This window comes from Anguilla anguilla, chromosome 15 (genome assembly GCF_013347855.1).
Source record: "Anguilla anguilla isolate fAngAng1 chromosome 15, fAngAng1.pri, whole genome shotgun sequence".
NCBI lineage: Eukaryota > Metazoa > Chordata > Actinopteri > Anguilliformes > Anguillidae > Anguilla > Anguilla anguilla.
In genome coordinates, this window is record NC_049215.1 from 582,501 (window position 1) to 596,969 (window position 14,469).

Here is a 14,469-nt window from a genome sequence, read left to right on the forward strand (position 1 = left end):
ATCCATTTTCATACATTCAGTATATCTGTGGTTAGAAAAATGTGATAAAACCTTATTCAGTTTTTAATTTAATTTGTTAATTTGTTCCTCAAGCCCAGCAAAATCTATATTTAAAACTAACAATCAAATGACTTTTCTATGTGTGAAGCAGTAAGTAGTGGATGAAAAGGACTTAAATGAATTATGGACGTATGGCACAGATGTTGGTCTGAAATATTCAGAGCCCACAGAACTAGCATGTGACTGCAGCTGAGACCCCAGAAAGGACTGCACATAATTAGCGACCTGGAGGGGTTTAGTCCACAGAGTATTGCCTGCCCCTTCACTGAACTCCAACACCGCTGAACTCCAGCAGGCACCTGTGATTGGCCAGAAGCAATAGCTGCAGAGAAGCTCCACTGGCTGCTCGTGTTCTAGAGCACACAGGGTGCAGTGCACTCGCTCACACTGAGTACGTGAAAAGGTAAAGATCGAGCATAAAGGTTCTGTGTGTTGATTTCAGGGTCCCCCAGGAAAGCAAGGTACCCCAGGAACTCAGGGAGATAAGGGACCCCCAGGACCCGTCGGAGCACCCGGGACAACTGGCCCTCGAGGGGACCCTGGCCCTGACGTGAGCTTGCCTTAACCTGCCGAAAAGCCTGCAGGAAATGTGTCTGCTTTCAGTGCTGTGGGAGTTCAGCTCAAGGCCTGCTGGCTCTCTCTGGCTTTCATAACGTTTCGGAATTTGATTCTCTCATTTTAATCAGATGGCACATGTGTTCAAAATTTTCTGTTGATATCTTATTTCATTTTCAATGTTTATTTTTTAAAATTACTCTTATTTTTACTTTACGTTTGCATTTTTGACATGCTGTCATCTTCAAAAGAAAATGACTACAGAAAGAAATGCACCGTGACGATGTTGATGAAGATTATTATAATTATTATTTTGCTTGTACATGCATTAGTATACGTATTGATAACCTGTGCTTTTTCTTCCTCAGGGTCATGCTGGCTCAGACGGACCTCCTGGAAAGGAAGGCGTGATCGGCGCTAGGGTAGGAACGCACACCCAGCAGCTTTAGAGCACATTCTGCTCTTCATCACGTGACCTCGGAGAATGACGCTGCTCTGATGTTCTGTTGCCAGGGCGACCGAGGAGATGCAGGTCCCGAGGGTCTGGCGGGTGCTCAGGGGTCTCCAGGGCCCCCAGGTCCGGTCGGTACCCCAGGTGGCCCCGGGAGGAGAGGAGACGCGGTGAGTGCGCACGCGCGCCGTTTCCATAGCGATGTTAACCGTTACCACATGCTCCGGCTCATGCCCCGACATTCTAACAGCTGGGGAGCGAATGATAGATGAGCTGTGCAGTTTCACATGGCTTCCATTGCTCCAATGGCTTTGAAGTAGAGTAAAACAGGAAATATGTGTGAGTAGGCGGGACCAGTGCCTGGACTTCAGCATACTGCTGTACACGATAGGATTTTAGCACATGTTTTACCTGTCTGTCTTGCAGAGTTTTGTCATTCATAAAAGGGGTGAATATTTATTCTTGCATGTAAACATAGTTTTCACACCTGTAATGTGTACCTGAAATAGCAGGCAATGCTGTCAGACTTACCTGTTGGAGGGGTCTTGTATGTTTGCGACAGATAAAAATAGAATATGCCCAAAGCATCAGCTTGCCATGCTAGCATAAAACATAGATCAAAGCAATATGTGAGGGTTGACTGTGTGCTGTGAGCTGTGAGGAGCTGTGTGCTGTGAGCTGTGAGGTGCTGTGTGCTGTGAGGAGCTGTATGCTGTGAGCTGTGAGGTGCTGTGTGCTGTGAGCTGTGAGGAGCTGTGTGTTGTGAGCTGTGAGCTGTGTGCTGTGAGGATCTGTGTGCTGTGAGCTGTGAGGAGCTGTGAGGAGCTGTGTGCTGTGAGCTGTGTGCTGAGCTGTGAGGAGCTGTGTGTTGTGAGCTGTGTGCTGAGCTGTGAGGAGCTGTGTGCTGTGAGGAGCTATGTGTTGTGTGCTGTGAGGAGCTGTGTGCTGTGTGCTGTGAGGAGCTGTGAGCTGTGAGGAGCTGTGTGCTGTGAGGAGCTGTGTGCTGTGAGGAGCTGTGTGCTGTGAGGAGCTGTGAGGAGCTGTGTGCTGTGAGGAGCTGTGTGCTGTGAGGAGCTGTGTGTTGTGTGCTGTGAGGAGCTGTGTGCTGTGAGGAGCTGTGAGGAGCTGTGTGCTGTGAGGAGCTGTGGGCTGTGTGCTGTGAGGAGCTGTGAGCTGTGAGGAGCTGTGAGCTGTATGCTGTGAGCTGTGTGGAGCTGTGTGCTGTGAGGAGCTGTGAGCTGTATGCTGTGAGCTGTGAGGAGCTGTGAGCAGTGAGGAGCTGTGTGATGTGAGGAGCTGTGAGCTGTGAGGAGCTGTGTGCTGTGAGCTGTGAGGTGCTGTGTGCTGTGAGGAGCTATGAGCTGTGAGGAGCTGTGTGCTGTGAGGAGCTGTGTGCTGTGAGCTGTGAGGAGCTGTGTGCTGTGAGGAGCTATGAGCTGTGAGGAGCTGTGTGCTGTGAGCTGTGAGGAGCTGTGTGCTGTGAGGAGCTGTGAGCTGTGAGGAGCTGTGTGCTGTGAGGAGCTGTGAGCTGTGAGGAGCTGTGTGCTGTGAGCTGTGAGGAGCTGTGTGCTGTGAGGAGCTGTGAGCTGTGAGGAGCTGTGTGCTGTGAGGAGCTGTGTGCTGTGAGGAGCTGTGTGCTGTGAGCTGTGAGGAGCTGTGTGCTGTGAGGAGCTGTGAGCTGTGAGGAGCTGTGAGCTGTGTGCTGTGAACTGTGAGCTGTGTGTTGTGAGCTGTAGCTTTTTGAAGTACATTTGCATGATTTTTCTTGCCAGGGTTCGAGAGGCCCCGTAGGTCCCCCAGGCTCAGCAGGCAAACGGGGATTGATCGTAAGATTTTTCACTTTGTTTTACATATGCATATTATATATTATATTTCTGTCATGCTTCATAGGGAAAAAACATATTTCCTATTTAATAGAAAAAAAAACATAAGGGCGTGATATAGATATTGAAAAGCAAACTTTTGATGGTTCACCACTTTTCAACACTCATGACTCATATGCATCTATCACTCACACACACATGCACTCACTCACACACACACGCAGGCACACACACACACACACATACACTCACGCACACACACGCGCGCACGCACGCACACACACACACACACTCATGCACTCACTCACATACACACACAAAACAATGCACTCAACTAACACACACTCACTCACACACACTCATGCACTCACTGACACACACATTCACTACACACACACATTCACACAGAAACGCACACAGACATTCACTACACACACTCACGCACACACACACACACACGCACACACACACACACACAAAAACACACACTCACACACACATTCACTACACACACACGCACACACATGCATGCACTCACTCACACACACTGAATGAATCATGTTATGTAATCACAGGGACCTCAAGGGCCCAGAGGAGATAAGGGGGATCTAGGAGACCATGGAGAAAGAGGACAGAAAGGTCACCGGGGGTTCACTGGATTACAAGGCTTACCTGGACCACCGGTAAGTCACAGCATCAACAGCCGCACTAACTGGTAAAAGCAGGTTAAAATGAGGGAGCACGAGCACTGAATCCAAACGCAGAGGGGGTAAAATTTATTTAAAATTTCCTTAAATTTCGGTTCAGGTGTCTTGTCATTTGTATCTAAAATAATTATATAAATGCAGTGTGATTCCAGCATCACTGATTAAATTAAATGTAAGCAGTAAACCTTTGCATAGTATAGTAGTGTTTAAATGCTATATTAGTACAACAGTGGGAGTTTGAGGAGGAGGTTGAGGGTGCATGGGCAGAGTATGATACTGATGTTGTTCTCACCGCTGCGTGTACACTCTGTATTTTGATTTTAGGGTACAGCTGGTGAACAGGGAGCTCCAGGAATTGTTGGGCCAAGTGGCCAGAGAGTAAGTACCCATGCACGGCTGCCAGCTAAGCTGCCATCAGCTATCTATGAAGACCATGCAACTTGAGTGTAAAGCTAATCATGTGGGTTGTGGGGCTATTATAGGGACCTCCTGGTCCGGTTGGGCCTCCAGGAAAGGAAGGGTACATCGGACAGCCTGGACCAATGGGACCACCTGGAACGCGTGGAATTAGTGGAGAAATCGGACCGGAGGTGAGTCCAGATGGGCTGGTTCTGGAGGCCATATTGCACGGTCAGCTTTGGGTGGGAAAGAGGATCACTTTGAGCACCTTCTCCACCAATCAGGAGCGTGCTGCTGATCCTGGCATCATTTCCAGTCCAACTCAGCTTTGTTTCATTTGCTTGTAACAGGGACCTCCTGGAGATCCCGGTCCCCCTGGGCCCCCAGGGTCCCCTGGCCCCCCCACAGCCGCCATGGATGACTTGTTCGGCCCGCAAGATTACGAAGATATCGGTCCCCCACCCCCTCCCGAGTTCAGTGAGGACGAGGCCCTTCCGAACAACGGGTCTGCTCCCATGTTCCAGGCTGACCCGGGGGTCCACGCCACCCTCAAAGCGCTCAGCAGCCAGATCGACAGCATGCGCAGCCCGGATGGGAGCAGGAAGCACCCAGCCAGGACCTGCGAGGACTTAAAGCAGTGCCACCCTCTGAAGAAGAGCGGTGCGTCAGCCTTGCCCTAATATTAGCCCATTAGTCATGAGAACACCATAACCCTGTACACACTAGGAGTGCATCAGCTTCCTGCTAATGTTAGCCTGTTAGCCATGAGACCACCTTAAACCTGTATACATTAGGAGTGCATCAGCTATCTGCTAATGTTAGCCTGTTAGCCATGAGACCACCGTAACCCTGTGCACAACAGGAGTGCATCAGCCTTCTGCTAATTTTAGCCGTTAGCCATGAGAACACCTTAACCCTGTGCACACCAGGAGTGCATAAGCCTTCTGATAATTTTAGCCCGTTAGCCACGTGACCACTTTAACTCTGCATGCTAGCAGCGTGTCCACCTTCTGCTAATGTTAGCCCCTGATTCAATTCAGGATTTTGCGCCTGTTTCACTGCTATGCATCAATTAGCTTCATTATTTCTTTGCCTCTCATTTTTTTTGTCATTAGCAAATGTTTAATTGTGGTTCAGTATGAGAGTCACCCAGCACTGGTATAAACCAGTGCACTTTGTTGGAATTAAATCCAGACCCTAGTTTCTCATGCAAAAGACAGGTCTATTAGTGCTGAATTGTGTGTTCTAGTCATAACTGGAGTGACTAGATGGCCTAGAGGACTGTGCACATAATGCAAGGAGAACCTACAGTAACGCAGTGAAGTACGGTACCACTGAAATCCGGGTTTTCTCAGAATGTCAGGACACCTGAAAAGGGGTTGAGATATGGGGCTGTACCGGGACAAACGGGACGTCCCATCAGCCTTGTGGGAACGTATTGATAGGCTGCTGTGTTCTCAGCGCCCTCTTGTTTAGAGGCTGTTGATTGCTGTTGATTTGCAGGCGAATACTGGGTGGATCCAAACCAAGGCAGCGCAGAGGATGCTATCAAAGTGCACTGTAACATGGAGACGGGCGAGACCTGCATCTCTGCCAACCCGTCCAGCATACCCCGCAAAACCTGGTGGACCTCCCCCAGCCCCTCCGACAGCAAGCCCAAGTGGTTTGGAGCCAATATGAACGGAGGAGCTCACGTGAGTTCAATCCAGGAGTTCCATTAACGCCATGTTTAATACACACAAGGGCTCCATTAACACCACGTCTACAGCATACAAGGGTTCTTCAACTTATCAGTTATCGCCATGTTTAAAATGCACAAGGGCAACGTTGAATAGAATGATTTATACCAGCTTACAATCTATTTACAGTGTTGGTTTTGTGTCAAAGGGCAAGCTTCTTTCTTTACAGACCTGGTGCAATGTAAATAGTTGTGTTACTGTATATGTGGAAGGTGAAAAAAGTGATAAGCCTATTTCATTCAGTTGAGGATTTTTAAAAAAAATCCTGATTGAAAATACAGTAACAAGTGCCTATGCTGCCCCCTACAGGAGTATTTTGTTATTGGTCTCAAGGAGGCCCATGTTGCTGGAGATGGAGATGTTTAGTTGGCTGTCAGTCAGAACTCAAAGAAAATACATATAGAAAGTTATGTTGCATTTAGAAATTGAAACATTACAGCAAAAATATACATCCGACTATACATCTAAAACTTAATGAGCTCTTTTAATACAAGAAAATAAGTGATTCCACCGGATCTTTGGATATGCTTACACGAATAATGTTTGAGGTGACCGTCCAAAACCGTCTGCTCAGATTGTACCATAACCATGGTTACGATACATATCTGTATCGTGAATCACCATGGTATCAATTTAAATCATTCCACTATACCTGAGGAGGGGCATGTACTGTAATTGTTCAAAGCAAATTAAAATAATTGATTGAGGCTCTTCATAGAGTATATTTTTTTATATTTTTCCAGTTCACCTACGGAAACAAAGACCAGCCACCGAACTCTGTCACCGTTCAAATGACCTTCCTCCGCCTGCTGTCCAAGGAGGCATCTCAGACCATCACCTACCACTGCAAGAATAGCGTGGGCTACAAGGACGAGGCTGCTGGAAATCTGAAGAAAGCTGTTATCCTCAAGGCCGCGAATGACCTCGACCTTCGGGCCGAGGGAAACAACCGCTTCCGATATACGGTCATGGAGGACAGCTGCTCTGTGAGTACAAGACCTCCATCAGCTACATGCTCCAGTTACAATGGCACACATTCCTTCCTGAAGAATTAGTCCAATGTCCTTCTTATTAACTTGGAAGTATTGAATTATTAATATATTATCAATGTATACTCACCTTCTTGAGCAGAGTATTGTAATGATAGTTTCTAACGTTGATACAGTCAGTGTAAAAGCAGAACACATTATCTTTCATACAGAATCAACCCGAGAAACATGCACTGATGTTAGGACTCATGTACTTAATTGTAAATTACGTTTAGCATTTTCTTGACCAGCATGTTAAAATGCTAATACGGGTTTGGGCATCAGTGCAGTGAACGCAGTTTGCGCGAGACGAGAAAACCGACCAGTGAACGAGCGTTCCGTATTAAAGAGGGTGGGAATGAGTGGTGCTTTTCCTGCTTCTGAAATGTGAATTTCTTCCTCTGTCCAGAGAGCCACTGGTAACTGGGGAAAGACAGTGTTTGAGTACAGGACACAGAAAACGGCCAGACTTCCCATAGTGGACATAGCCCCCGTGGACATCGGCGGTGCGGATCAGGAGTTCGGCATCGACATCGGGCCCGTCTGCTTCTTGTAAATCGAAAGGACACGGATTGCGCCGGGCCTAATTCTGAGTCTCTCAGACTGACTGCTGACCTGGCCAGCCTTGTACAGACAGTACGGTGGGCTATTCCAGCCCTTTGGCAAGATATTTATTGTGCCTTTCCAACCTTTTAAGACATTTCAGGAGATTTTTTACCACAGTATAAATGGAAACAAAAATGTGATGCTTGTTTTCAGAAAACGGAGCTTGACACAATCGTGCATTGCTCGTGCAGTTAAAAAAATCCATGGTCACTGATCACTTATATTATCATGCTAGGATGACGTTTCCTTTAGAGCAGGTGGTGTTAATTGCAATGAGGTTTTATTTAACAGTTTATGTTAGGAGATGGCAGTTCACTTATTGCATTTTTAGGATGGTAAAATTAATTTGGCTAAATAAATCTTCAATCAAAAATGCATTATGACCTATTGTCATTATCATTAACTGCTGTTTGAAGATGCATACCACTTTAGCAGTAAAACGCCAAAACGGTTTAAAAATAAAAATCTATTAACCTATTAAACATGTATTGCTTTTTGTTTTTGTAAAAAAAAATTATAGTTTTGCTCAGCAAAAACAAATACAGGATGATCTATTCTAGGTACAATAGTTTTTTTTTTTCCTATTTTTGTTATTTTTGTCTGTTTGTCAGTTTGTGTAAGTATTGGTGCTACAGAGAAAACTGTTCTGACTTGCAGTAGAAGAGGGCATGCTCCTGCGACAGGCAGTGTTTATGGAAACGGCCCAGTGTTCAGTTGCTTTTATTCTACCCTGGCGTTCCGCGTGGTGCCGCGAGAGAGCAGATCCCTTAATGTAAGCTACCTCGTCTCAACTAACTGGGATGTTTTCATTACTTAAGCCATTTTTCACAGGTGCTGTGTCGAAGCAGGGATCATGTGTACTTTCTCCAGAAAAGTCAAAGTTTTTTGGTGATGCTAATAAAGATCTTTCTCTCACTGGTTATGCAACAGATTCAACGTCTCCTGAAAATTATGTTGTAATAACTGTTTATTGGCAGCGGTGCACACTATTTCTAATCATCTGTATGTTTTATGAAGCATGCAGGTGGCCTTTTTAGGTAGCTTGCTTTATCCTCAATTCCTGACCTTTTCTACGTTGACTTTATCATTTTTTAAGCCCTTTCAAAAGGTAACCATGAATGTTTACTTTTATGTATTTTGCTATGCGACCAATTAAACAAATGCTTGTTTATCCTTACTGCTGCTTTTGTCATATTAATCAAATCTTTATTTAGAGGAAGCATCCAGTTCTAATGTTAATATCAATATAGGTCATATTTGCATGGAAATGCGTATTGGTAGCATAGTGATACAGGTTGGTTTGGCTAATTCTACCAGTGATGTTTGTACTGTTCAAAGTTGCAAAGTCTTCTTCTTTTGTTTTATTATGTGTGTAATTATCGCAATGGCTGTTTGTGAAATATCTGTACCTAGAGTCAAACATTTTTCAGTAATATACTCTGGAATATATTAGCTAGAGAGCATTTGCCGGAGGCCAGAGGGATGTTCAAACATTAATCAGATATGTCCCTCTGTTTTTGCAGAGGGTTTAACTGAACATCTGGTCCAGTTTTGGTTTCTCCCAGACTATTTTGTTGATAGTTTGTTGTTTAGAGCTTCTCTCTACAGACCCATGCTATCATATGTCAGGGAGCACATCATATTTGTTTCTTTCAGTATTCAGGGGAAGCCCAGTCTGGAAGTATGATAGCATGCTTTCATAAGGACTTAAGCAGGTCTGAAAGGACCCCCGCCCCATAAATAAACAGATAAACAGACAGATGAATAAATGTATTAATCAATAAGTAAATAAATAAATATGTTTTAAAAATGTGCAGGCAGCACCTAAGAATATCTAGGACTGAATGTTCCCTAATTTGTAATAAACTAATGGTGAAAGAAATGCAGTACGTTTTTCTGGTGTTACTTCGGCTTTATGGACAAGAAATAAATAAAAAAATCCAGGACTGGACTGATCAACTAGTCAAAAAAAAAAAGAAAAAAAAACCACTCTATCATAAACTTGATAATGGGCTTGTGATCATGACACGGCCTGACACCAGCGAGTCCGGGACGAATGAGGACAGAACATAAGCTCTGTGCCCGACAAGCGTTTGCCCTTTACCAACGCACCACCCCGTCATTTACAGGATAGACACGCAGGCTCTGATTGGGGAGGAAAGGGTTTCTTTGCTGTGAAAACGTCTCTGCACCTGTACAGGTATCCATCCTCAGCATGCACCTGCTCCTTCACTTCCTCTCATTTCTCCCCAACTGTGAGTGTTCACTGTTTTCAGTGCCAGCTTAGTGCTTTGATCTAGAAGGCTGCAGGTTTGAACCCAAAGTGGTGCGATGCAGTCAACCTTTCAAGTGAGGTACAGTATTTTGCCTGCATGTATTCAACAGATATGCCACCCTTAAAATGTGTAATGCGTAATAAATACAAAATGCATAATATGAACATATTAAATGTAACCTGAAAGCAACCCTGTGCAAGGGTGTCTGACAATCCAGTAATACTACTACCATGTTCCATTAACATTTTGACTTTTTCTGTCAAACTAAACCCAAAAAGCTGGAAACACATTTTTGTAAATAGGAGACACAAAGTATTTTAAAAGAACATGCATACCACAGGTGTTTTTCCTGGGTTAATTAAGCAATTACCATCCCGGCATTCTAGGGGTTTTGTACAAACGTTCCGGGTAGGTTTGGTTGGCAATGACGATGGCCGTCATGGCCAGAGGGCAGGGTGGGCCCGTGGCATAAACGGTCTATGCGGTTGTTTAGGGCCACAACCGCTGGGGGGGGGGGCCGCTTGGGGGGGGCACACGATCCAATGTTTATCTAAGCTAAATAACGTTATTTTCGTAATTACGTTATTCATCCCCTATCACGGAACTAGCGGTATAAATTTTAAATGGAATGGCAACCGAACATTTCATAACAATGTAATGTAAGAAGGATTTTACCAAACGAACCCCCCCCCCCCCCACAGAAACCCACAGCACCCCTTGGACAGATTTGCTTAGGGCCACCAAACTCCTAGGGCCGGCCCTGCCAGAGGAGACCTCAGTGAGCTGAAGAGTGATGGAGCAGTCAGGAGCTGTGCTGGCAGCAGCGGAGGCTACACAACTTCACCGACTCGGACAAACCACTGTTTCCATCCCCGTGGGTCACGACCTGTAACTAAACGCCTCTTACCCATTATGTCTGCGTTTAACTTTAACTGCTTTTAATCATTCTCAAACACAATATATGGTTACATCATTACATTTAAAAAAAAGAAATTCCTTTGCACTTTGTTAAACGTTTTGTTTGTGAAAAGCTTTCTGAATGGTGTAGACAGAAAACTGTGTCTGTAATTTGTGATATGTTGTATGCTAAACAAATTAAAATCAATGTAAAAATCAATGCAATCCATAATTACTAAGTAGTTTGGTCTGCATATTGGATAATGCATTGTGTGCTGTAATTTTTGGGTACATCTAACAGATCAAAAACTATCGTGTCCTTTGAATTCATCAACTATATTTTTGCAGAGAATTTCAAATTAATTTCAAGCTCCAAACAAAATGTTCCTTAATGATAATTAGTAATTTATATTTTTGAAAGAAAACTGCGGTGCCCATGTAAGTTATCTGAAAGATGAAATAAAAGGAGACCAGCCTCTCCGTCTGTGGCTGGAACAATTTCTTTTCACCCAGGAGAGAGGAAAACCAGCCATATTGGACTCAGGATGTCCTTTGGAAGCGGGCCCTCTCATTTTCCTTTTGAATTAAATAGTATCTTTGCTTTTGTAGTCCCTTCTGTTTTACCTTCAGAATGTTCAAATCCAGTTGGCTTTTATTGTGATCTGCATCATTTCCATACAGCCCTTGCATTTAAATTATTGTGTGTCTGTATCCAATAACCTTCTGAATAATTCAGCTAATTCCTAAGAGAAGTATTAATAGTTTATAGGAAGATAAAGGAATAAAGAGAAAAGTAAAAGTAAATCAACAGCCAGTTTATTGTAGCAAACATAAAACTAGAGACAGAGACCATGAGGCCACTGAGGAAGAGGTGGCTTTTTATTTACAGCCACAGTAATGACCATCTTATCCATTACAAAATAAGACAATGAGGTAGAATAATAAGAAATGTACCATGCAACATGTCCGTGTGCAAGTGTGATATTATTTAGGTTTATGGTACAGGATGCTTTGATGGCCCAGGCAGGTTTTGCTTGTGGCGAACGATATTTCAGGTGCTTACAGCACCTATGGTGTGCTGTGGTTTTTGGATGAAAGCATGAAAATTCACGCCTCCCACATTTTCAATGCCTCTGGTAGTTTTGTGAAAATGGCACGGAAATGCTCGTCGTGTTCTTTCTCATTAGTTGGAAGCAGGAACCCTTTTTCCTGTGGATTTGTTGCTGCATGGAGGCGCTTTTGGGACGCGCATTGGGTCTAGCACTGATACAGGAAGCTGTGCTCCTTTCCATACTGTAACACAGGCTCTCAGGCTTAGGGAACAGTCTCAACCAAAGACCAGCTTAAATGTCATTTTAAAATAACAATAATCAGGTAATACATACATATATAACCTCTGGAGGCAAAATAGCAGTGAGTTCTCTCGCTTTAAGCTTGTGACTATAAGTACCTCAGTCTGGATGCTGCACACCAACACACAAAGCAGGAGGATTGATCTGGGCTGCAGTGCGGTAAACTACCTTAAAAGAGTGGCTAGGGGGAGACATTGTTAGCTCTATAAGAGAAACATACACATTTGTTTCGCAAGTAATGTGAAGCTGTCAGCTCATTCACATGCACAGAAGAGAAATTCCACTCTGATTAGACACTTCTCACCACTGGAAGCTGAGCATCTGACATTCTTACCTGGTACGCACTCCACAAGGCTTCCGCAAGGACATCAACCACAAGGAAAGCTCAAAGAATTTCAAGAATGATTCATTGGCTCTTGAGTGATGCAGTACTCATTTCTTTAATAACTACAATAATACAGACTAAAATATTGCATACAAAGTAAATGGACAAGTATATCATATATGGACAGGTTTTTAAAAGTGCTTTCTGGTGCAAGAGGATACTAAAATATATAATAAGAAATTGAACTGCAATACAAATATACATCAGAAGTAAATTATTGTGCTAAATGGTTACTAAAACACTCAATGATTTGATGCCCATAAAAAATTCAATCAGAAGAAATACATTTGTTTCAACTAGAAATATGTGTTCAAAAACATATAAAGTAATGTGCAAGCGGATCATTTGGCATTTTATTGTTATTCTAAAAAGTTATTTGTCGGATTTACCAAATTTCCAAAGCAAGTACATGGTACGGTATAAGTGGAGAGGCTCACGTCCCTTAGCTCCTTGGCTGACAAGTCACAAACATTGGACCCATACACGTGACAAACAAAGAGAGCAAAGGCTGCCTTCCCAAAGTTAATTAAATGAATGCATTAATTAGTAAAACAACGCATTTTAATGAGGATATTAAATCTGCTATAGAGGCAGACTCTTTGGGTCGTCTCAGTACTCAGCTACACCTTGGCTACACAACGAGATGACTGCACAAATGACCCGCCCTCACTCTGGTTCTTACAAAAATAGAGCTTTCCCTCAGACTCTTTCCGTGTAGCGTCGTTTCAAACCAAATTTCATTTTAAACCAAATTCAAATGAAAACGCAGACAAACCTCAAGGTGACACTATTTACATCTGGTTGGAGATGCAATTTTGGCTCTTTCCAATACAAATGATTAACAGTAATAATAAAACGTCTTCTTGGCATCAGCAGCGGCTGTCTAGGGGATCGAGGGAAAAGACAGTGCCTTCTAAGGTTAGTCCCATTTTGAACCCCTCCTGAAAAAAAAGTGGAAGGAAAACCATTAGCAAAAATGGACTTCTCTTAACTTCTGAAGTTAACTTTACATCCTGCAGAACCACAGCTAAAAGCCTGAGTGATGGAGACCCAGTAGAACCTGAGCTTGAGGGTCTGATTACTAGGAGTAGCAGGAGGGGCACTGCTATTCCACCGATCAAGAACATATTTCATATATATTCCTCCTGTAAATAAATATCCAGTTATATTAATTAATAAAGTACAGAAATGTACTCGCTTCCATTTGCCCACTATTACTTTTAACAACAACAACAACAGCAAAACGACAAAAACAACAACAACAACACTACCACAACAACACAAAAACAAGTCATCTATTTGGTTTCACTGTGAAATTTGGGAAAATGAATGATCTGTGAAATGTTAGTTTGATGAACATGCAAATTTAGCAGTGTCTGAGTAACCAAGTACATTTATTTTGCAACAAAGATTTTTTTAAAATGTGCTAGTCAAAGCATGCTTTGTCTGAAATAAACCACGAAGAGAAGCAAGTCAAAATATCCAGAAAAATGAGTAAATACAAACCATCTCTGACGCTGGCAGCAAGGAGGAGAAGAACAGGATAGAAAAGACAGTATTAGACCAGTACAAGCAAGGCAAGAGGAAGACTGTACTATGTAACTCAGAGGGGTCAGCTGTGACTCAGAGTGGTCAGCTGACAGTATGTGACTCAGAGTGGTCAGCTGACAGTATGTGACTCAAAGGGGTCAGCTGACAGTATGTAACTCAGAGGGGTCAGCTGACAGTATGTAACTCAGAGGGGTCAGCTGTGACTCAGAGTGGTCAGCTGACAGTATGTGACTCAGAGTGGTCAGCTGACAGTATGTGACTCAAAGGGGTCAGCTGACAGTATGTAACTCAGAGGGGTCAGCTGTGACTCAGAGGGGTCAGCTGACAGTATGTGACTCAGAGTGGTCAGCTGACAGTATGTGACTCAGAGTGGTCAGCTGACAGTATGTTACTCAGAGTGGTCAGCTGACAGTATGTGACTCAGAGGGGTCAGCTGACAGTATGTGACTCAGAGGGGTCAGCTGACAGTATGTGACTCAGAGGGGTCAGCTGACAGTATGTGACTCAGAGTGGTCAGCTGACAGTATGTGACTCAGAGGGGTCAGCTGACAGTATGTGACGCAGAGGGGTCAGCTGACATTATGTAACTCAGAGTATGTACACCTTATTGTGCTGGTGGCAGTGCAGTACAACAGGTAAG

General features: G+C 43.8%; 2 protein-coding genes across 10 annotated transcripts in view; one reads left to right on the forward strand and one right to left on the reverse strand.

Moving 5' to 3' along the window:
- col5a2a (collagen, type V, alpha 2a) overlaps window positions 1-9,250 on the forward strand; it is a 62,348-nt gene extending 53,098 nt beyond the window's left edge. Inside the window, exons 44-54 of the mRNA XM_035393918.1 lie at window positions 503-610; window positions 984-1,037; window positions 1,129-1,236; window positions 2,839-2,892; window positions 3,465-3,572; window positions 3,921-3,974; window positions 4,079-4,186; window positions 4,346-4,655; window positions 5,499-5,689; window positions 6,478-6,720; window positions 7,172-9,250. Of these exons, the coding sequence (XP_035249809.1) occupies window positions 503-610; window positions 984-1,037; window positions 1,129-1,236; window positions 2,839-2,892; window positions 3,465-3,572; window positions 3,921-3,974; window positions 4,079-4,186; window positions 4,346-4,655; window positions 5,499-5,689; window positions 6,478-6,720; window positions 7,172-7,318 (1,485 nt within the window). The 3' untranslated portion in view covers window positions 7,319-9,250. The remainder of the gene's footprint in view (window positions 1-502; window positions 611-983; window positions 1,038-1,128; window positions 1,237-2,838; window positions 2,893-3,464; window positions 3,573-3,920; window positions 3,975-4,078; window positions 4,187-4,345; window positions 4,656-5,498; window positions 5,690-6,477; window positions 6,721-7,171) is intronic.
- A 3,064-nt stretch (window positions 9,251-12,314) lies between these two features.
- The window catches only part of gulp1a (GULP PTB domain containing engulfment adaptor 1a), a 146,044-nt gene continuing 143,889 nt past the window's right edge, over window positions 12,315-14,469 (reverse strand). For 7 of the 9 annotated variants that reach the window (XM_035394547.1, XM_035394552.1, XM_035394553.1 and 4 more), the window contains one exon: window positions 12,315-13,219. In XM_035394547.1, coding sequence (XP_035250438.1) covers window positions 13,148-13,219 — 72 coding nt within the window. In that variant the 3' untranslated portion in view covers window positions 12,315-13,147. Of the gene's footprint in view, window positions 13,220-13,784; window positions 13,796-14,469 lie in introns of all 9 variants that reach the window. The other 2 variants (XM_035394554.1, XM_035394551.1) reach the window with 1 other exon arrangement.